This window comes from Ornithorhynchus anatinus, chromosome X5 (assembly GCF_004115215.2).
Source record: "Ornithorhynchus anatinus isolate Pmale09 chromosome X5, mOrnAna1.pri.v4, whole genome shotgun sequence".
NCBI classification, from domain to species: Eukaryota; Metazoa; Chordata; class Mammalia; order Monotremata; family Ornithorhynchidae; genus Ornithorhynchus; species Ornithorhynchus anatinus.
The window spans coordinates 7474483-7496938 of record NC_041753.1 but is presented as its reverse complement, the minus strand read 5'-3'; the positions used below and the strand labels follow the sequence as shown (position 1 = coordinate 7496938).

General features: G+C 59.8%; 3 protein-coding genes across 3 annotated transcripts in view; 1 reads left to right on the top strand and 2 right to left on the bottom strand.

The window, feature by feature from the left end:
• Positions 1-82: 82 nt before the first annotated feature.
• On the bottom strand, positions 83-3322 carry GP1BA (glycoprotein Ib platelet subunit alpha). The gene is made up of 2 exons (XM_039910950.1): positions 3060-3322; positions 83-2806 (listed from the first exon to the last, which is right to left on the bottom strand). Exon 2 carries the CDS (start codon positions 2729-2731, stop codon positions 491-493), a length of 2241 nt encoding a protein of 746 aa, XP_039766884.1. The 5' UTR covers positions 2732-2806; positions 3060-3322; the 3' UTR covers positions 83-490.
• Positions 3323-8304: 4982 nt separating this feature from the next.
• On the top strand, positions 8305-15179 carry CHRNE (cholinergic receptor nicotinic epsilon subunit). The gene is made up of 12 exons (XM_039910948.1): positions 8305-8382; positions 9212-9363; positions 9454-9498; positions 9714-9823; positions 10074-10229; positions 10419-10522; positions 11097-11297; positions 11411-11525; positions 12128-12242; positions 12333-12513; positions 12600-12718; positions 14869-15179. The coding sequence occupies exons 1-12, from the start codon at positions 8337-8339 to the stop codon at positions 15019-15021; spliced, it is 1497 nt and encodes a 498-aa protein (XP_039766882.1). The 5' UTR covers positions 8305-8336; the 3' UTR covers positions 15022-15179.
• Positions 15180-16619: 1440 nt separating this feature from the next.
• Positions 16620-22456, bottom strand: part of MINK1 (misshapen like kinase 1) — a 48096-nt gene continuing 42259 nt past the window's right edge. Inside the window, 10 exon segments of the mRNA XM_029055296.2 lie at positions 16620-17572; positions 17659-17798; positions 18729-18888; positions 19205-19354; positions 20273-20373; positions 20489-20623; positions 20709-20852; positions 21337-21504; positions 21681-21789; positions 22299-22442. Of these exon segments, the coding sequence (XP_028911129.1) occupies positions 17489-17572; positions 17659-17798; positions 18729-18888; positions 19205-19354; positions 20273-20373; positions 20489-20623; positions 20709-20852; positions 21337-21504; positions 21681-21789; positions 22299-22442 (1335 nt within the window). The 3' untranslated portion in view covers positions 16620-17488.

Here is a 22456-nt window from a genome sequence, read left to right as displayed (position 1 = left end):
CTCCAACCCTCCTCTCTCCCAGCCAGGGTCCAGAGCCGATGGAATGCCAGTCACCAAAAGTCTAGAAAAGACAGGACTAGAAGACAGGGACAGAATTTCCGTTTATTTTATTCCCATTCCAACTCTTCCAGAGGCTGACCGCTCTCCGTCCCGACCCTGGGTGTGGGAGAGGCGTGGAGAGGTCAGGCCAAGTTTCATATTGGGCCAAAGGAGATGACCAAGTTTAGTTAACCAGTTTGGCCAAATTCCCAAGCTTCCAGGCACCTGTAGGGGGATTCTGGGAGGCAGGGAAGCAGGGATAAAAAGCAGGGTTCAGCAGCTGGGCATTCCGGGCTCGAGATCCGGGGCTCGCCGGTACCCCATTTCTATGGTTTCCGTTGGGCCCGGCCCCTTTCCACCCCCTGGGCTGAGATGGAGTTGGGGTGGGCAAGCAGGGTGGGGTTGGGGGAGCGTGTGTGTCAGGGGACGGTGGGGGATGGCGGTGTGGTCCTCACAGGCTGTGATTGGCATACTTGATCTTGACCCCCCCAAGGAGATCCGAGCCACGATCCACGCTGAGCACCGAAGGCCTCCTGCCCAATGGGCGGGGCACCACCCATACGCCCCCGCGGAACCAGAGGAAGAGGCTGGACCTGAAGGTCGGCAGCGGGGCCAGGAGCTGGAGGAACCAGGCCCGGGGCACGGTCACCCACTTGCCCAGTGGCAGGAGGACGCCGGCCCGGAAGGTGGGTGGGGACGGGGCCCCCTCGCTGGATGGCCGGGACCGCAACAGGTGGGGCGTGGATGGTGGGCTCATGAGCGGAGGCGGATGGGTGCGGGCCACGGTCAGTGCCAGGGCAACCAGGGAGCCCAGGATTAATGCCACCCCCAGGAGGTACAATACCAGGGAGAAGAGGCAACAGGACACCAAAAGGGGGGAGCCTGGGCCCTGCCTCTTTCTTTCCAGTGCCATCACCTCATAGAAATGAAACTCAGAAGAGGTCGGGAAAGGGATCACTTCACTGGTCCCGGGAGGGGCAGAGGTGGGAGGGGTGGGGGTGACCTTTGGGGAGGAGACTTGGGGCGACGTGGTCTGAGGTTGGGGGTGCGGGCTGGAGGTGGAGAGCGTAGGGTTTGGACTGGGTTCCATGGTGCCCGGGGACGTGGGGGGTTTTGTGGTGGGGGGGGCCGCTATGAATTGTGAGGAGGTTGAAGAAGAGGGAGGCCCTGAGGTGATCAGCAAAGTGACGGGTGCTACGGTGGTAGAGTTTTTGATGGTGGATCGTGGGGTCGATGGAGCCATGGGGCTGGGTTTCGTGATGGAGGAGGACGTTGTAAGTGGTTGGGAAGTTGGGGAAGGGGTGGGCTCTGAGGTGTTCGGGAAAGCGGCTGGCACCAGGGTGGCAGAGCCCACGGTGGTGGATTGGAGGGCCACGGTGGTGAGGGTGGTGTCAGGGGCCAGGATGGTGGTGTTGATGGTAATGACGTTGGCTTCCGTGGTGGTCGGGGCCCCGCTGGGCTCCATGGTGGATCCCGTGACCGCTGAGACCAGAGTGACTCGCGTGATCGACAGGGCGGATTCCGTGGTGGTTTCCGTAGCTGCGAGGACCCCGGCACTCTTCGGGCTTATCGGGACCACGCTGGATCCCATGGTTAACGGAACTTTGGCTGGTACCGTGGCGACTTCCGTGATCATCCGGACCCCAGCGTTTTCCACGGAGGACGACCCAATGACGGGTGTAGACGGGACTGGGGACATCCAAAGCCACGAGGTCCCTGACCGCAACTCGGCCCGGGATGTGATCATGGTGGAGTCCTTGGCCGAGTCCTCGTATGCGTCCCCGTAATCCAAATCGTAGTCCGTGTCGCCCCCGACCAGGCAGTGGGCCTTGAACCTGTAGACGGGCGTACCCTTGGGCACCAGGTCCCCGGCGGCACACTGCACGCTGTCCACGTTGGGCGTGAGCGACTCCCTGACCAATTTCCCTTTGTCCTTCCGGTAGACGTTTCCCTCGTTGTCCCGCAGCCAGCGGGCCAGGTAGGAGATGTTGCAGTCGCAGTACCAAGGGTTATCGTGGAGGAAGACATAGGGCAGGATAATATTGCTGGAGAAGAAGCCGTTGACCAGGTACCGGAGCCGATTCTCCTGCAGCATGAGGTCCTCTAGGTCCCTCAGGGACTCCAGGAGGAGTCCGGGAAGAGCCTCCAGCTGGTTGTGGGCAAGGTCGAGCGTCTTGAGCTTGGGCGTGGGCCGTAAGAGGCCTTCCGGGAGCCCCTGCAGCCTGTTGACCGCCAGGTTCAGGCGCTCCAGGTTGCCGAGGCCGGCGAACGCCCCCTCGGGCAGGGTCCGCAGGGAGTTGAAGGAGAGGTCGAGGTCGGTGAGGTTGAGGAGGCCGCTCAGAGCAGGTAGGGCCTCCAGGGAATTGTTGGCCAGGTTGAGCTGCAGGAGGGTGGGCAGCCGGTACTTAGTGTCCAGGGTGTGGAGACCGTTCCCGGAGAGGTCGAGTTGGGTGAGCTGCTGCAGGTGGGCGAGGCTGGCGGTGGAGACGTGGGACAACTGGTTTTCCGCCAAGTCGAGGATGCCCGTGGCCGCGGGCAGGTTGGTGGGCACGGCCCGGAGCCCCAGGCCCCGGCAGGTGGTTTCCAGCTTGTCTGAGTGATGGATCTTCTCGCTGAGGCAAACGGCCCCGCACTCCTGGGGCCTCATGGGCAGGGGCAGCATAAGGAGGAAGAAGAGGAGATGGGGCGGCATGGAGCCTGGGGGCTGACGGAGAGGGGTTCCCTCCCCTCAGGCTCACTTCACTTCTCTTGGCTTCAGTTCCCTCATCTGTAAAATGGGGATCAAGCCTGTGAGCCTCATATGGGACGGGGACCGTGTCCCACCTGATGACCTTGTCTTTACCCCAGTGCTTAGGAATGGTGCTTGACACATAGTAAGCACTTAACAAATACCACAGTCATTAGTATTATTATTATTCCAGACACCCTGGAAACCCGGACCCTTCCCCCCGCCGCTCTCACTCTCCCCAGGGATCCCAGACGTCCTGCCCCTCCAACCCCGGTCCCCGTCCCCAACTCACCGGTTCCCACCGTGTCAGCAGCCCGGTCGCTTCTCCCCACTCCGGCCGTCTCTCTGCCAAGCACCCAGGCCCCCGGTGGGGGCAGGGGCAGAGGCAGGAAGCCAGTGGGCGAAGCTGCCAGGCTGATAGAGGTCCCGAGCCCCAAAGCGACTGGAGCGTGGTCGGAAGGCCGGGTCCTTATCTCCTCTCTCACCCGCTTCTCCTAATCCTGGAGGGGGCTATGAGGGGAAGGGGACATGTGGGAGCCAACTCGGTTGCAGGGGGCGAGGGCGGCGGGGGCAGGGGTGGGGGAGGAGGGAAGAAGACCAGCCCGGCTGGCTTTCCTCCTCCCACCACTGACAGGGGCATCCGGGTCTCATTGTAGGAGGGGCTGGATAATGGTGTGTGTGTGTGTGTGTGTGTGTGTTTGGGGGGCGGGGGGAGTTCACTCACTGCAGGCTGTACGAGACCAAGGTTTTTGCTGGAGCAGAGCACTGGACTAAATGCTGGGGAGAGGACTATATAGCAGAGTTGGTAGACGTGTTCCCTGCCCACAACGAGCTTCCTTCTAGAGGGCGAAACAGTTATTAATATCAGTAAGTTATGGATTTAGACAAAAGTTCTGTGGGGCTCTAGACGGGAAGCTCGTTGTGGGCAAGGAATGTGTCTGTTATATGGTTATATTGGCCTCTCCCAAGCGCTTAATACAGTGCTCTGCACACAGTAAGTGCTCAATAAATATGATTGACTGACTGACAGGTTTGTGGCGGAGGTGAATAAAGGGTGCAAATCCAAGGGAGAAGACACTGGTCCTGGGTTTCCTCAGTTCACCCAGTTAGTGACCAAAGGGTCTCCTTCCAAGGCGGCGTGGTTGGATGGCCTAGTGGAAAGAGCCGGGGCCCAGGTTTCTGGGGATCTGGGTTCTGACCCCGGTTCCACCACTTGTGTGCCATGTGACCTTGGGCAAGTCACTTCACTTCTCTGGACCTCAGTTATAAGATGGAGATTGAGACTGGGAGCCCCACAGGGGATGGGGAATGTGTCCAACCCGGGTTCACTTGTCTCCAACCCAGCACTTAGTACAGTGCCCAGCACATAGAAAGCGCTTAACAAATATCACCATTATTATTATTATCTGAAAGACCCCCACTATTCCCTTTTTCAAGGACCTACTGAAATCACATCTCCAGGAAGCCTTCCATGACTCACCTCCCATCTTTCCTCCCTATTTTCCTTCCCTACTGCATCTCCTATGTCCTTAGCCCTACCCTGAGCATTCCAGTGCTTAGTATAGTGCCTGGCACGTAGTAAATGCTTAAATAGCGTAATCATTATTATTTATTCCCATATTTACAGCCCTTATGTGCCTCTCCTTATACTCAGTGGTTTCCCCTACTGTAGGGTCTCTACCAAATGCACTGTGTTCTCCCAAGTGCTTAGTACAGGGCTCTGCACACAATAGATGCTGCTGATTGGTTGCTCATCTCTCTGGCAGGCCTCTCCTAACAATAATAATAATACTAATAACTGCAGTAATAAGGGGTTACTATGTGCCAGGCTCTGTACTAAGGACTGGGGTGGTTACAAGCAGATCAGGTTGGACACATTCCCAATCCCAAATAGGGCTGCAGAGTGGCTTAGTGGAAAGAACCCGGGAGTCAGAGGTCGTGAGTTCTAATCCAGGCTCCGCCCCTTGTCAGCTGTGTGACTTTGGGCAAGTCACTTAACTTCTCTGTGCCTCAGTCACCTCATCTGTAAAATGGGGATTGACTGTGGGCCCCACGTGGGACAACCTGATTACCTTGTATCTACCCCAGTGCTTAGAATCGTGCTTGGTACATAGTAAGTGCTTAACAAATACCATCATCATTATTATTCTCCTCTTCACCCTGTTCCCTTCCTCTCTTTCAGAGCCCCCCATTTCACCCCCAAAACCAAAGACCAGCCTCGTGTGGGTTCCTGGGGTCAGAGATTTGCCAATCTCCCTTTGGATCTGGGTAAAGGAACGTGGGCAGGGAATGTGTCTATTGTTGTAGTATCCTCTCCCTTGCGCTTAGTAAAGCGCGCTGCACACAGTAAGCGCTCAATAAATACGATCGAATGGATTGAAATATGATCTACCCCAGCTCTGAGTACAGTACCTGGCACATACTAAGCGCTTGACAAATGCCCTAAAAGAAAAAAGTAAAGAAACCCCGCCGCTAGTCCCGCTCTTATTCCACTCATGGCCACTAGAGGGCAGCGGAGGGATGAGGCGGACGCTGTTCCGGCCCATGACCACAAGGGGGCAGCGGGGAGGCGGAAAGGCTGCGGTGGCGGCCCGGTGCCCGCCGCCGCCGTTGGTCCAACGGATGCGCGGCTCCAGAGCCCGGAGAACCGGACCGGACCTGGAAAGGGACCCGGAGCCAGAGGGTGGGCGGGAACCCACCGGGTCGGAGAGCGGGCGGGCAGCGGGAGGCCTCTGCCCATCCGCCTGGAGGCGACTCTCGCCCCCGTGATGCCTGCTGATTTTGCGAGCCACCGACGGTGACTCCTGACCCCGCATATTGTCTGCAGTATCACAGACCTCGCCGCAAGGGGGCAGCAGACATGACGCTCTTCTCGTCTTCTAATAATAGTTGTGGTGTTTCATTCATTCAATTCACTCAATTGAGCGCCTACTCTGTGCAAAGCACTGTACCGAGCGCTTGGGAGAGGATGATAGAACAACAAACAGACACATTCCTTGCCCACGGATGACGATAGGCGGGTAATATGTGCCGAGCGCTGTTCTAAGCACTGGAGTAATAATAATAATTTGGTATTTGTTAAGCACTTACTATGTACCAAGCACTGTTCTAAGCGCCGGGTAGATACAATGTAATCAGGTTGTCCCACGTGGGGCTCACAGTTTTAATCCCCATTTTCCAGATGAGGTAACTGAGGCACAGAGAAGTTAAGTGACTTGCCCAAAGTCACACAGCCGATAAGTAATAATGTTGGTATTTGTTAAGCGCTTACTGTGTGCCGAGCACTGTTCTAAGCGCTGGGGTAGACACAGGGGAATCAGGTTGTCCCACGAGGGGCTCACAGTCTTAATCCTCATTTTACAGTTGAGGGAACTGAGGCACCGAGAAGTTAAGTGACTCGCCCAAAGTCACACAGCTGACAAGCGGCCGAGCTGGGATTCGAACCCATGACCTCTGACTCCAAAGCCCGGGCTCTTTCCACTGAGCCACGCTGCTTCTCTAGCCAAGCTGCTTATACAAGGTAATCAATTTGGACACAGTCCTTGTCCCACAGTGGGGTTCACGGACTTGATCTCCATTTTACGGACGAAGTGACTGGAGCACTTAAGTGACTTACCCAAGGTCACACAGCAGGCATGTGGCAGGGTTGGGATTTGAACCCACGTCCTCTGACTCCCAGGTCCAGGCTCTTTCCACAAGGCCACGCTGCTTTTCTTCTAGACTTCTAGAGCCTACAGGGAAGGTGCGCAGGGGCTCTGTCTTTTATTGTCATGTTGTACTCTCTGGAGCGCCTAGTACAGTGCTCTGCACAGCGGAAGCTCTCAATAATTGCGATTGACTAATTGACTCTGAGCTCGTTGTGGAGAGGGAAAGAGTCTGTTTATCGTTCTATTATACTCTCCCAAGCGCTTAGTCCAGTGCTTTGCACCCAATGAGCGCTCAATAAAGTACGATGGAAGGAATTGAATGAATGACCGACTTTCTCATATACACTCATGGCCACTGGGTGGCAGCAGAGAGGCAGAAACGACGCGGTCATCGTCTCATTATACACCTGGACACGAGGGGGCAGCAGAGAACAGGAACCAGGCGGTAAGAGAATATTGACTTTATTTTTTTAATGCCATTTTGTCAGGCGCTTCCTATGAGCCAAGGACTGGGATGGATACAAGCTAAGCAGCTTGGACACAGCCCGTGTCCCACAGGGGGCTCGCAGTTTTAATCCCCATTTTACAAATGAGGTAACTGAGGCACAGAGAGGTGAAGTGACTTACCCAAGGTCACACAGCGGACACGTGGAGGAGTGGGAATTAGAACCCGGATCCTTCCGATTGGGTAGTTTATCCACTAGGCCACGCTGCCTCTCTATTATTGATTTATAGTAGGGTCCACCTTACTGTGGTTCAGACCTGAGTGGGCAGCAGAGAGAGGAGAACAAGACAAGCTCCGGTGACAGCTCCTCTATTAGGGCTGAGTTTGCCTTTTTTTTTTCAGGAGGGTTTATGTTGTTTTCAGGCTCAGACCAACAGCATCTTGACGCGATCGGTTCATCTGCCCTGTACATGATTGGCTGGGGTGCTAATCCCGGCTCCGCCACCTGCCTGTTGTGTGACCTCGGGCTAGTTATTTAAATTCTCTGGGCCTCAGGTTCCTCATCAATAAAATGGGGATTGAATACCCATTCTCCCTCCCTTAGAGAGAGGCAGGGTCTGTTATCTCACCTGATCCTCTGATGTTGTGAAAGGGGGATTAAGTACCTTTTTTCCCTCCCCGTAGACTGAGAGCCCCGTGTGGGTCAGGGTCTGATCCGATTGTCTTGTAATCTACCGCCGTGCCGAGCCCTTGGTAAGTGCTTAATAGATACCAGCGTTGCTTAGTGGAAAGAGCCAGGGCTTGGGAGTCGGAGATGGTGGGTTCGAATCCCAGCTCTACCACTTGTCAGCTGTGTGACTTTGAGCGAGTCACTTCACTTCTCTGTGTCTCGGTCACCTGATCTCTAAAATGAGGATTAAGACTGTGAGCCCCACGTGGGATAACGTGATAACCTGGTATCTACCGCAGGTTTTAGAACAGTGCCTGGCACATAATAAGTAAAAAATACCATAATAATAATAATTATTATATGCAAAAGATAAGAAGCAGTGAGGAATCAAGTAGATCACTGTGGGCAGGGAACAGCGCTTAGCAGAGGGCTCTGCACAGAATACATTCCCAATAGACACCACGGATGACGATAGGCGGCTAAGGAGAGGCTCTGGCGCGGCCTGGGTTTTTTGTAGGATGTCCGTGTTGCTGAGATTTCCTTCGTGGAGGAGAGGCAGTGGAGGGGGCAGTGAAGGCAGGGGTCATCGGTGGAGGAGGGGGGGCCCGAGTCGGGCCCTCACAGCTGTCGAGTGGTTGGGGAGATCGGGTGACAGACTAATCTCCCCGGACGGAACTGTCACCCTCCTCCCTTCCTTCCTCCCTCCCTCCCCCGGCCCATCCCGGTCTGGAACCAGCCCCCGCCCCCGCCCCAACCCGGTGGCCGGACTCACAGGCCCAGAAGCCCAGACGATTCGGGGCGGACGACATGGGGACAACGGCGATCTGGGCTCTGATCTGCTGGGGGCTCTGGGGTAAGGGGTGGCGCGGAGCAGAGGGACACACACAGCAAACACACACATACGGGGAAGGGGGCGCGCGGGTCAGAGAACGAGAAGGTGGGGAGGCAGATTGGGAGGGGATTTGGGGGACGCAGAGAGAGACAGAGGCAGGTGGGCAATCAATCAAGCAATCAGTCGGTGACATTTATTTTGTTTGCTTCGTTTTTTTGGTATCTGTTAAGGGTTTACTGTGCGCCGGGCACTGTGCTAAGCTCTGGGGTTGGACAGATTTGGACCCAATCTATAGGGGATCACGGTCTTTATCCCCATTTTACAGACGAGGTAATTGAGGCCCAGAGAAGTGAAGTGACGTGTCCAAGGTCGGGAGCGCTTACTACGTGCAGATCGCTGGACTAGGCGCTCGGGAGAGAATACAATAGGGCAGGGCTGGCAGAGGAGCGGAGGGCGGGAATGGAGGAGAATCCAGGGGAGTAAGGGGGACGCGGGGGACGAGTCGAGACAGGGAGGCATGGGGTGGGCGGGGCGGGGGGGGAAAGGGGGTTCCTGGGGCAGGAGAGAGACAAACGGGGGGTTCGGGGGGGAGAAGCGTCGGACGGCGATGGGGGAAGGAAAGGGGAGAGAGACGGAGAGAAGACAGAGGCCCTCTCCGCGGTCAATCGCGGGGATTTGCCAAGCGCTCCCTGCCCGCAGAGCACTGTGCTAAGCGTTGGGAGAGGGTAGGGATTGGAACAGGGTCCGGGCAGAGGGAGATCGATGTGAAGGGAGACCCGGCGCGGTCGCGGTTGGGGAGGGGAGGCCTGGGCCGGGCTGGTTCCGGACCGACCCTCGGCGCTGCCCGCAGGGCCCGGCCTGCTCCAGGTCCGAGGGAACGAGGAGCTGCGCCTCTACAACGCCCTCTTCTCCGACTACGACAGCGGCCAGAGGCCCGTCCGGACCCCGGAGGAGACGGTGCCCGTCGCCATCAAGGTCACCCTCACCAACCTCATCTCCCTGGTGAGGCGCCCTCGGGACCCCCGACCCCCCTTCCGACCCCCTTCCCTCCCTGCCCCATCTCTGATTCCTCCCCGCTCCGTCTCCCCCTAGAACGAGAAGGAGGAGACCCTGACCACCAACGTGTGGATCGGACTGGTGAGGGGGAGGGCCTCTCACACCGGGGGGAAGAGGAGGAGGAAGGTCGGGGCTCGGGGGGGGGGGAGGGGGAAGGATGCTTGAAATTATTGATCTACATATTAGGGTATAAGCGAAGCGCTTGCTAGGGGTCTTACTAGCACCGTAGTAAGCGCTGGGGGTGGATTGCTACGGGCCGCCCCGTGATTGACGGGTTGGGCGGTGGGCGCGGGCAGGACTGGCAGGATTACAGACTCAACTACAGCAAGGGCGACTACGGGGGCATCGACACCCTAAGGGTTCCCGCAGAGAAAGTCTGGCTGCCGGAGATCGTCCTGGAGAACAAGTAAGAGCGAGGAGCGGGGCGGGGCGGGGCGAGCAGGGGAGACAGAGGGGACCGAGGGAGGGGGCAAAGAGCGGGGCCAGGGGCAGCAATGGGTCTCTTGGGTGTTACACGGTCCACTCCCAAGCGCTGAGTACAGTGCCTCGCACACAGTAAGCGCTCAATAAATACGACTGGGTGCATGGAGGAGGCAGGGGGAGGGGACAGGAGGCGGGAGACCGCACCGTGTCCCCCCGCCCCGGTCCCCGCACAGCATCGACGGGCAGTTCGGGGTGGCGTACGACGCCAACGTGCTGGTGCTGGAGGGCGGGTACGTGAGTTGGCTGCCCCCCGCCATCTACCGCAGCGTCTGCGCCGTCCAAGTCGACTTCTTTCCCTTCGACTGGCAGAACTGCTCCCTCGTCTTCCAGTACGGGCCGGGGCCCGGGGGGGGGCGGGGGCCGGGGGGGCGGGGCCGAGGGGCCGGGAGCCGAAGGGGGGGACGGGGGGCGGGGCCGGAGCCTACAAGGGCCCCGATAGGCCGGCGGGGGGGTGGGGAGGGGGCGGGGGTCGAGGGGGGCGTGTCCCGGCCCGCCCCTTCCCCTCCGGTCCCCGCCAGATCCCAGACCTACAGCGCCCGCGAGGTGGCGCTGGAATTTGCCACCGACGCGGACACGGGCCGCTTCATCGAGAAAATCGAAATAGACACGGAAGCCTTCACAGGTGGGCGACGCCCCCGGCCCGACCCCTCTCCCCACAGTGGCGGCGAGGGGGGTCCTCCTCGTTCATTACCGAGCGATTGTTACAGGGGGCTCTCCCCGGCGCCTAGTACAGCGCTTTAAACACAGTAAGCGCCCAAGAAATCCGGCCGACCGAACGGATGCTCGGCCCACCGGGAGCGCTCAAAAAACACGATCGAATGGATGAGTGAATATTGATTCACTCATCCATTCGATAGTATTTATTGGGCGCTTACTATGTGCAGAGCACTGTACTAAGCGCTTGGAATGTACAATTCGATCATCTCCCCCTCTGGCCCGGAAACTGGTGTAGACAGGGAACGTGTCTACCAACCCTTGGGTTGTCCTCTCCCCGGCGTCCAGTTCCTTGCTCTGTACGCAGAATGAGCTCAGTGAATACCACTGACCGTTCGCTTACTGGATCACGGTAGGGTCCCCCGGTCCTGCCCCGGGAGGTCTGTGATGGGACCCTAGGTTGTAACCGCCCCTCGGCTCCGAGGAGCGGGGCACGGGCGACCGGGTCTCGTCCCTCTGTCCCGCTTCCTCCGGGGCCGCAGAGAACGGGGAGTGGGCCATCGAATACTGCTCCGGGATGCTCCGCCATCACACCCACCTGCCCCCCGACACCCCCGGGAACACCGACGTGGTCTACTCGCTCGTGATCCGCCGGAAGCCACTGTTCTACGTCATCAACATCATCGTGCCCTGCGTCCTCATCTCCGGCCTGGCGCTCCTGGCCTACTTCCTGCCTGCACAGGGTAAGAGCGGGAGGTGGAGCGGGGGCTCCCCGGGATGAGGAGGCGAGGGTCCCGGGAGCCTCACCGCCCTTTCTCCATCATCTCCCCTCTTGGGGTCACCCGGCCGGGGCCAGCGGGAGGTCAGAAGTGCACCGTGTCCATCTCCGTGCTCCTGGCCCAGACCGTGTTCCTCTTCCTCATCGCCCAAAACATCCCGGAGACGTCGCTGGCTGTGCCTCTGCTGGGCCGGTGAGGGGGCGGGGCGGGGGGGGGGGCGAGTGTGTGTATATATGGGGGGGGATGGTTACCACCTCATCAGAGAAGCATCGTGGCCAAATGGCTCGAGCCCGGGCCTGGGAGTCAGAAGGACCCGAGTTCCGATCCAGACTCCGCCACTTCTCCGCTGTGTGACTTTGAGCGAGTCACTTCACGTCTCTCATCTGTAAAATCAAGCGCTTAGTACAGCGCTCTGCACACAGTAAGCGCTCGATCAATACCACTGAATGAATAAAATGGGGATTGAGATGGCGAGCCCCACGTGAGGGACTGTGACCCACCTGATTACCTTATATCTACCCCAGCGTTTAGTGGAGTGCCTGGCCCACAGTCAGCGCTTAACAAGTACCCCAGTTCTTGTTGTTGTTGTTGTTATCGTTTTCGGCTCCATCCCCGCATCACGCGATGGCCACTCCGGGAGCCGGGGAGGCCGGGCGGGCGAGCGGCCTGGTGACGTCCCTGGCCAGTCCCGTCCCGCCGCCACGTGCGTCGAGGAGGCGGTGGGGGGGGGGGGGGGGCGGGATCGTGACGTCACCCGCCCCGGCTCTTCTCCCCCCCCGCCCCCCCCCGGCCAGGTATCTCCTCTTCGTCATGGTAGTGGCGACCCTCATCGTCATGAACTGCGTGGTGGTGCTGAACGTGTCCCTGCGGACACCCGCCACTCACACCCTGTCCCCGCGGCTGCGGCGGGTGAGGCGGGGCCGGGGGGGGGGGGGCCCGGGGGGCGGGGCCGGGGCGGGCTCTCCCGACCTTTGACCCCTCCCCGCCTCCTCCCGCCAGGTTCTGCTGGAGCTGCTGCCCCGGCTGCTGGGGTCGGGGCGGCCCCCGGAGCGGCCCGAGGCCGGTCCCCCGCGCCGCGCCTCGTCGCTAGGCCTGCTGGCCCGCGCCGAGGACCTCATCCTGCGCACGCCGAGGAGCGAGCTGCTCTTTCAGGCCCAGCGGCACCGGCACCGAGGCGCAGGTGGGCCGGTCGACCGGCCGGGGGCTCCGGGGGTGCGGGGGCCCCGCCCGCCCCGCCGCCCCGCCAACCGCTCCCGCCCCCCGCAGACGCCTCCCCCGGCACGCTGGGGCTGAGCCTGGCGGCGGCCGCCCCCGACCTCCGCTACTGCGTGGACGCCATCAACTACGTCGCCCGGAGCACAAGGGAGCAGGAGGAGTGCGGGGAGGTGAGAGGGGAGCGGGGCTCGGAGGGGAGGGGGGCCGGGAGGGGCGGCAACAAAGGCAGTCCCAGCAGCCCCCGCCCCCCCAGAGTGAACCTTGGGCACATCCCTTACTCTCCCTGCCCCAGTTTGGTGATAAGAATTTCATTCAATAGTACTTATTGAGCGCTTACTATACGCAGAGCACTGTACTAAGCCGTTGAATTCTGAGGTCATTTTAGTCTGCGCCAAGCGCGGTGCCTAGATTTTTCTCCAGTCTCACATCTCCTCCTGCCTTCAGGACATCATTACTCGGATGTCCCGCCCACGCCTCAAACTTAACGTTTCCGAATCAGAACTCCTCGTCATCTCACCCAAACCCCGTCCTCCCCGCGGCCTTCCCCTTCGCCGTGGACAGCCCCTCCATCCTCCCCGTCTCCCAAAAGCCCGGGACCTTGGCAGTTTCCTCGATTCCTCTCTCGTTCGACCCGCATATTCAGTCTGTCACCGGGTCCCGACAGTTCCATCTTCGTGCAGAAATCCACCCTTTCCTCTCCATCCGAATGGCTACCTCGTTGATCCGAGGGCTTATTCTATCCCACCTCGATGAGCGCCTCAGCCTCCTCGCTGACCTCCCAGTGTCCTGTCTCCCTGCTGCTGCCCGGATCATTTTTCTATAAAGCGTTCGGTCCTTGTCTCCCCTTTCATCAAGAACCTCCCACCGTTGTCCGTTCTCTTCTGCATCAAACAGAAACTCACCACCATTGGTTTTAAGGCACTCGATCAACTCGCCCCCTCCTACCTCACCTCGCTGCTCTCCTCCTACGATCCAGCCCGCATGTGCTTCGCTCCTCTAGCGCTATCCTTCTGTACTTCAATCTCATCTCGCCACCGACCCCTCACCACATCCTGCTTCTGGCCTGGAACTCCCTCCCCCTTCTTATACCACTTCTCTCCCCACCTTCAAAGCCTTATTAAAACCACAGCCCCTTCAAGGGGCCTCCCCCATTTAACTTCCTCATCTGCCCTATCCGCTTTCCCCTCTGTGTGGCCCGAGCGCAAGGGTCCGTTCTCCTTGAGCACTTTGACAGTCACCTCCCCCCCGGCACTTATCCATCCATAATTTATTTTAATGTCTCTCCCTCTAACTCTGAACCCTTTGTGTACTTCAGTTGTACTCTCCCAAAGAGCTTAGTACAGCGCTGTGCATGTAGAGCTCAATAAATATCATTGATTAATTGATAGAAGAATATCAGATCAGCTACAGTCCCTGTCCCTGAGGCAGACTCAGTCTAAGGTGGAGAGAGAGCAGGTATTTTATCCCTAATTTACAGATGAGGACACTGAGGAACTGAGAAGTAAAGTGACTTGCCCAAGGTCACAACAGAAAAGTGGCGGGAGTCAGGATTAGAACCCAGGTCTTCCGGCTCCCAAGCCCAGGCTCTTTCCACTGGACCTGGGTTCTGAGATCAACCCCCTGTCCCCTATTTTACTTCACTCTGCAGCCTCTGGCTGCTCAGATAGGGACAGGGCCTGTTTCTGACGTCATTATCCTGTTTCTACCCCACTGTTTAGGACAGTGCTTGGAAAATAGTAAACACTTAAGATTCCTTATTTATTGCTATTTTTAAGCAGCGTGGTCTAGTGGAAAGAATCTGGGCCCGGGAGTCAGAGGACCTGGGTTCTCATCCCGGCCCTGCTACTTGTCTGCTGGGTGACCTTGGGCAAGTCTATTTACTTCTCTGGGCCTCAGTTCCCTCATCTGTAAATTGGGGGCTAAGAGTGTGGACCCCATGTGGGACAGGGACTGTGTCCAACCTGATTAACTTTTATCTCCCCTAGTGCTTAGACTAGTGCTTGGCACATAGTAATGCTTAATAAATACTTATTATTACTATTGTAGTGGGATCCAGTGTCTTTCCTGGCTCCCCCGCCCCCCCACCCCGTATTCATTCATTCAATCCTATTTATTGAGCACTTACTGTGTGCAAAGCAGTGTATTAAGCCGCTTACTTACTAAGCCCTGTATCCCGTGCCCAGAAGGTTTCAGACGAGTCGGGGGCAATGGATGGGCCACTTAGGGTGTGGGGGAGGAGGGCAAGGAAGGCCGGGACAGAGGGGCGGGATGGTATGTGTGTGATGTCCCCGTGCTGTTTTCTGGTCTGCCCCTGCCCTAGGAGATGGCCATGTGGGCCCAGGTGGGCAAGGCCATAGACAACATCTGCTTCTGGGCAGCCTTGCTGCTCTTCAGCCTGGGCACCGGCATCATCTTCTTTGGCGGCCACTTCAACCGGGTCCCCGACCTGCCCTTCCCACCCTGCATTGGCTAACCGTGCTCCCCTCCCCACCCTCAACCGCCTGTCCCAGGGGGTCCAGCTCAGCCCGAGCTCCCCCTCCCCAGCCTCAGCTCTTCCCCACACTGTTTTTCTCCTGCCCTGCCAGAGAGGCGTTCAGGCCTCTTGGAATAAACCCAAGAGTTTCCCACAGGTGAGAGTTGGTGAGTGGTGTTTATTGCAGTGCTGGGCACTGGGCTACACCCAGGCCACTCCGGCCTGGCCCACCTGGGACTCCCAGGCCAAGGGGAAGGCAGTGCTGAAATTGGGTGGAGAGGATAGGGACCCCAGGAGTTGAATCCGACAGTCTGCTTCCTAAACCTGGGCCGGGGCAGCTGGAGCCACAGATGGGCTTGGGAGTCAGCAGGATCTAATAATAATCATAATGGTATTTGTTAAGCGCTTACTATGTGCCAGGCACTGTACTAAGTGCTCAGGCGGATATAAGCTAATCGGGTTGGACACTGTCCCTGTCATATGTGGGGATCACAGTCTAAATCCCCATTTTATAGATGAGGGAACTGAGGCATAGTGAAATGACTTGCCCAAGGTCACACTGCAGACAAGTGACAGAGCGGGGATTAGAACCCATGACCTTCTGACTCCCCGGCCTGGGCTCTAGCCACTGAGCCATGCTGCTTCTAGATCCTAATCCCAACCCTGCCATTTGTCTGTTGTGTGACCTTGGGCAAGTCACTTCACATCTCTGGGCCTCAGGTGCCTCATCTGTGAAGTGGGGATGAAGACTGCGAGCCCCATGTGGGACAAGGACTAGGTCCAACCTGATAAGCTTGATTTGATCCCAGCGCTTAGTACAGTGCCTGGCGTATAACAAGCACTTAACGAATAACATTTTTGTAAAAAAAAGAGTCCTGGAGGAGACAGAAGTGAAGAGAAGTGAGGGGGGTGTTAAGCCTTAGAGAAGAGAAAGTTGCGGAGGAGGAGAAGGCTACCAGTTGGACCAAAGGTCAAGGGTCTCAAGAGGTTCTGTGAGGAGTCTGACGGTTTCTCCCTGACCACAGAGGACAAATGATCGCTATTTACTGCGTGCTTCCTGTGGGCGGAGCACTGGACTAAGTACTCACGAGTGTCCAGTACGTTAGGAATGGCAGCTTTGCTCCCTGCCCTCCAGGGGAGAACAAGGAGTTCCCACTATCGGTGGCTGGGAGACTTGTCAGGGAGATGATGATAATAATAATAGTAGTAACTGCCGTGTCTTTCCAGCACTTACTGAGTGGCAGGCACTGTACTAAGCACCGGTGTGGATACGAGCAAATGGGGTTGGACGCAGTCCCTGTCTCGAATGGGGCTCCCAATCCGAATCATCCCACGATGGGCTAGCGGTGGGGATGGAAGCCATAGTCAGAGAGCTGGGCGGGCGGGGGGTGGGAGGGGGCCTTGACCATCTACGGTTCGGGGGTTCCTTGACCTAGGCTTACGTCACTGGCTCAGAGGAGGTCCTGAGGGTCGGCGTGGTTCTCTGTCATTGGTTCCCACCCTCTTGATCCTCACTAGGCTTTGGGAGGGGTGGTCCCCCTCTGACCCCCGATTTCTCATGGGGGCAAGGAGGCGGTGGCGGGCAGTAGGGAGGCAGCTGGCTCAATTGAATCTTTATTAACAAATGAGGATTCCAAGGCCACTACATTGGGGGGGCGGGGGGGGGGGCGAAGGGCAAGAGGGAATGGGGGGCTTCTTGCTGCTCACACTATATACAGATGCAAGCAAGGGCCAGGCCTCTAGGGGACAGGGGGAGGAAAGGGGGCACGTTTGGCTGGCGGGGAGCCCCCCAGGCTCCACCCCTGTCCCGGGGTTGGGGGCGTTAAAGTGCTTTCAGAGAATGACAGAGGAAACGGTCCCCTCCCACCCCCCACCCCGGGTTGGGTACATTCATGGGGGGGGGCCGGCCCCCCCGGCGTGCAAAGCGTTGGGGGGAGGGAGGAGGAGGCTCTGCTGCCAACATCAGCAGCGGGTGTTGAGAGGAGACCCGAGGGGTTCCTCTTGGGGGAAGGGGGCCCGAGACTCCACCCCACAACAGCAGCAGCGTGTGTTGCGGGGAAGGCTCCCAGGGGTTTCCCCTTGGGGTTGGAGGGGGTGGGGGGGGCAGGGGCAGGGCCTGCTCAGCTCCTTTGGGGAGGGGCGGGTCACGTGATCACAGAAGCATCCGGCGGCCCGCTCCCAGCGGGCTCCAGTGAATCAAACCGGGGGAAGCAAGGGGCGGGGGGCCGGCTGGTGAGGTCCCCGGGCCGGGGGGAGTTGGGGATGGGGCCAGTGAGGTCCACTGGCTGGGGGCCCTCACTAGTTCACGGGGTTGGGGGGCGGGGGGGGAAGGTTCCAGCCGGGCCCCATCACCAGTTCATGGGGTGGGAGGGCGGGGGCGTGAGGGTGGGGAGGGTCCAGCGAGGTCCCCGGCAGGGGCCCGTCACCGGTCCATGGGGTGTGTGTGAGGGCCCGGGGTGGGAGCCCCTCACCAGTTCATGATGCAGTTCCGATTGAGGGTCATGAAGTAGACCTGGCTGCTGCCGCCCGAGCGGACCGAGGCGAAGAAGACCTGTGGGAGGTGGGCAGAGGGGCCTGGGTCAGGGGGCTGGGGCAGTGGCGGGAGGGCAGCGGTGATGGGGGGTGGTGGTCGCCTACCTTGTCATTGCGCTCACAGAGGAACTTGAGGCGCTGGGCCCGCTTGTGCATGAAGACGCCGTCCAGGTGTCCGGTCTCCACGGAGCGGATCTCGATGGCCTTCTCTCCCCAACCCATGATCTGGTTGGAGCAGATGTAGGCTGCCGGGGGACACAGGGGGTGGGGTGAGGGGCAGGGATGCCTTCAGGGGTCCAGGCAGGCGCGCCCTCCCCAGGACCCCCCGGGCCCGTCCGTCCGCTCGGACGGATGAGCGGCCACACCTGCTTCCCCAGAGGCCCGGGAGCGGGGATCCCGGTGGGGAAGGAGGGGTGGGTACAGACTTGTGCGGTGGGCAGGGGGGTTCTCTGGCGAGTCAGAAGGGTCTGGGGGCAAGTGGGGCAGCTGAAGGTAAAAGAGGGTTGACACTGGAGGAAGCCAGGGAGGGATAGCTGAGTCTCCAGCATCTGGGGGGAAGTGGGATGTCAAAGAAAGGGGGGTGACGTTGAAGCCAGGGTGGGGTGCCTGAGCCTCCAGGATCTGGCGGGGGGGGGAAGTGGGGCATCTGGAGAGAAGGTGGTGGCTGGGGTGGGGGAAGCCAGGAAGGAGTGTCTGAGTCTACAGAACCTGGGGGGGAAGTGGAGCATCTGAAAGAAGTGGGGGTGACACTGAGCAAAGCCAGGGCGGGGAATCTGAGCCCATTCGGTGCCCTTGTGGCTGCCCTCTTTCCACATCGCTGATCCCGTAGCTCTTGTCTAAGACTAGACTCCCTCTTCCCCCTCTGCTCTCTCCTCCTGCTTTACCCCTCCTCTGTTCTCACACCTTTCCCCCACCTGGAACACCCAACCACATTCCCAGCCTCTCCAAACCACACCGGTCCCACCCAGAGCCCCCCTAGAAAGCCACCTTCACCAGGGGGCCTTCCCGGAGCCACGGTCCCTCTGCTTCCTCTGAATGAACTCCCAATACAGTGGTCCAGAAAACGCCCCTGCCTGCCTTTCCCTCCGGGCTGTGAACACCTGGGAACTTCCCTGGCTAGGGTTCTGGCCCCTGGGAGGCATGCATTCCCCATGCGGGTGGGGTCGGGGGCTCACCCACGGAAGTGGGCATCTCCCCCCACTGCAGCACCACGTCCTTGATGATGCGCCCGTAGGTGTTGACGTAGACGCCCTCGTCCTCGTAGCAGAGCAGCATCTCCATGCCGTCTGCGTTGGGCAGGAAGATGATGGCGTGGGGGGTCACCTGGCTCTGGATCTGCCGCCGGGGAAGACCCAAACTCACACACGGCCCTCCCGGTGCCCCGCTGCTCCCCGGCCCTCTCCAATGCTCTCCCCGCCCATCATCCCCAGCCCTTCTGGTCTCTACCCCCACCACCCCCTGGTCAGCCCCGGCCCTCCTGGTCCCATCCCCTGCCCCCCTCCCCCAACCTGTCATACCCGGCCCTTTCGCTCTCCATTCCCACCCCCCGCCAACCTACCCAGACCCTTCTGGTCTCCACCCCTACGGCCTGTGGACCCCCCGCCCCCTCGCCACGGCGCAACCCCCAGGCTCCCAGGCGTCCCCAGCTCACGTGCACGGGGATGTAGATGTCATAGCTGTTCCCCGAGTCCACATCCACGGCATGGAAGCCGGCGCTGGAGCCGTAGATGACTTTGAGCCGCTGGCCCTCCTCCACGGTCAGGTCCACCAGCAGGGGGCGGTGCGGGAGATCTGCGAAGGACTGAAGGGGTGGGGGTGGGGGTGGGGGTGGGCAGCAAATTCGGGCCCAGGGCCGGCGGGTGAGGGACGAGGAGGAGAGCCAGGGCAGAACGGGCCAGGGGGCATGGAAGAGGAGGAGAGCCAAGGGAGAATGGGCCAGGGGGCATGGAAGAGGAGGAGAGCCAGGGGAGAATGGGCCAGAGGGCAGAGGAGAGGATATGGGCCCGGAGGGGTCGGGGGCCGGGGAAGAGGGGAGGAGGAGGAGGAGAGAGGGTGGATTGGGGGTAGAATAAACTCCTTAAAACCCCTCACCATCACCTTTAAAGCCCTCAATCAGCTCCCCCGCTCCTTCACCTCACTGATCCACTACAGCCCAGCCCAGCCCGCACTCTCCGCCCCTCTATCGCCAATATACTTAATCGCTGCGCCCCAATCTCGTCTACCTGGCCGCCGACCCCTTTCCCATGTCCTCCCCCTTGCCTGGGAGTCCCTCCCCCTCCATATATGCCAGGCCACCACTCTCTCCACCTTCAAAGTATTACCAGGGTCACATCTCCAAGAGGCCTTCCCCCATCAAGCTCTCTTTCTCTGGCGTGCTCTCCCTTCTGTGTCATCTATGCAGTTCAGTGTGTGACCTCTGGTCATTTAATATTTGCCCCACCAACTCCACAGCACTTATATCCATTTCTCTAAATTATATATTACAAACCATTTATTTGTTCATAGTAACATCTGTCCTCCCCTCTAGACAGTAAGCTCGTTATGGACAGGGAATATGTCGGCTAATTCTGTTGTATTGGACTCTCCCAAACACTTAGTACGGTGCTCTGCACACAGTAAGCAAGCACTCGGTAACTACGATTGACTGACCGATAGAATTAGAGACTGGGGGGGATCTAGGGGATGAGGGGAGGGAGGGAAAGGGAGGAGGAGCAGTTACCTTAAAGGCCATGAACTTGTGGTAGGGCTTGGGAGCCCAGGCGTACACCTCCACCGAACTCTTGAGGGCGATCACCAGAAACTTGATGCGCTCGTACTTCACTGTGGGGAAGGGGAGAGGAGAGGGGGCGGTCAGAGGAGAGGCCCGTGGCTGCTCGCGAGCCTGTCCCATCGTCCTCTGCCCTCCTCCTCCCCAGGCCCAGGCCCTGGCCCTGACCGACGCGGTAGTGGCCGCAGCCCTCCATGTCCCCCACGGTGGTCCAGCCCTGCTTCTTTTCCACCTCGGGGTCGTTGTGCAGGATCTTGTTCCGCAGCCACGACAGGTAGTACACCCGCAGCTTGTTCCGTTTCCCTGCGGGCCCGGCCGGAGGGTGCTGGTGAGCGCGGGAGCCCCGACCCTGGAGTCCCGAGTCCCGACCCCCCCGGCCCGCCCCTACCAGAGATGGTGATGAGCAGGTTGAGCCCCTCCAGCACGTCCATCTGCTGGAAGCGCCGGCGGCCGATGAGCCCGTACACCTTGCCCTGCCCACTGCGGTCCAGCAGCATCAGCCCGCTCTCCGTGCCCACCAGGAGGTTCACCCCTGCGCGGCCACAAAACGCTCAGGGATTCCACTCCCGGACACCTGCGCCATCCCCCTTTACAAGCTCCCCGTGCCCCACCCCCACGCCCAGCACTTCTGTCTCCCATCTCCCCAGCCTCCTTATCCTCACTCCACTGAGCCTCTGTCTCCCCACTCCCCGTGGCCTCCTCCTCTCCGTCTCTCCCTCTCTGTCTCCGCTTTATCTCCGCTCCTCCGCCTACCCCCCCGGCCTCTGTCCCCCGGGGCCTCTGTCTCCCCTCTCTCCCCAGGCCCCCGTCTCCCCTCTTTCCCCAGGGCTCCATTCCCCCGGGCCTCCGTCTCCCCGTTCCCCTGGGCTTCTGCCTCCCCTCTCTCCCCAAGCCTCCATTTCCCCTCTCCCTGGGCCTCCTCCCACTCCCTCCAAGCCTCCGCCTCCCCCTTCCCCCCTGACTCCGTCTCCCCTCTCTTCCCGGGCCTCCTTCCCGCTCAGGCCGGGCCGGCTCACCCCAGAGGGCGGCGCAGAGGATCTCGGAGTTGAAGCGTTTCTTGTACTTGCGGATCTCGGGGGTGTCGCTGTGGGGCCGCGTGTTGGTGGGGTTGACGTTCACCACTGAGCCCTTCCGCGCCTCGTACTGCAGCTGCTCCAGGCGCCCGCCCTCACCGCCGACCAGGGCTGCGGCCGCGGGAGGCGGGAGACCAGATTCAGGGTGGTGCCCTCTCCCACTTGCCACCCCACCCTACCACCCTGCCCTGCCACCCCACACAGCCCGCAAACATCCCGCCCTGCCCCGCCGGCCTGGTACTTCCCAGCCCCGTGCCCCATCCCCCAGCTGTCCCACGTGAACTCACCCGTGATGGGGATGGTGTCCCCGGAGCCCCCCGGCTGATAGATGCCCAAATCCACAAACATCGTGAAGGAGCTCTTCCCTGGGGCCTTGACCAGTCCCCGCGACTGGTACTGGGTGGAAGAGGGTGGCGTGGTTGGCACGGGCCAGGGCACACTTTTTTTTTTGTATTTGTTAACAGCTGACTATGTGCCAAGCACTGTTCTAAGCACTGGGGTAGATACAAGGTTATCAGGTTGTCCCATGTGGGGCTCCTAGTTTCAATCCCCATTATACAGACGAGATCACTGAAGGACAGAGAAGTTAAGTAACTCGCCCAAAGTCACATAGCTGACAAGGGGCAAAGCCGGGATTAGAACCCATGACCTCTGACTCCCAAGCCATTAAGCCATGCTGCTTTCTCTTGGCTACCCCATCCCGGCCCCTCCGCCCCGCAGGCGCCATGCCCTCCCTAATGTCTTCTCCGAGGCCCTGACTTGACCTGCCCTCCCTCTGCCCGGCCCAGTGCCCTCACCCTCCCCCCTCGGCACCGCCTACCCCCTCTCCATCCATCCCCGGCCCCCTCGGCCAGCCCTCCCGGGGCCTCCTTCCCGGGGTCTGCCTAGCCCCAGGCCCGCCTCACATCACCGCCGCCTCCTCCGTCCTTGGCGGGGGAGCCGGACCCCTTGGTCCCCTCGGTGGGCGACTGGCTGGGCTGTACCACGTCGGGCAGGTTGGTGTAGCCGTTGCTGTCGGCGTGGATCAGACCGCGCTCTTCCTCGGGGGTCTGGAGGGGGAGGT

Coding starts and splice junctions, on each gene's coding strand:
- CHRNE (XM_039910948.1), top strand. CDS start 8,337: ATGGGGACAACGGCGATCTGGGCTCTGATCTGCTGGGGGCTCTGGG. Junction 9,824..10,073: donor GAGATCGTCCTGGAGAACAA/GTAAGAGCGAGG, acceptor GTCCCCGCACAG/CATCGACGGGCAGTTCGGGG. Junction 10,230..10,418: donor AACTGCTCCCTCGTCTTCCA/GTACGGGCCGGG, acceptor GGTCCCCGCCAG/ATCCCAGACCTACAGCGCCC.
- GP1BA (XM_039910950.1), bottom strand. CDS start 2,731: ATGCCGCCCCATCTCCTCTTCTTCCTCCTTATGCTGCCCCTGCCCATG.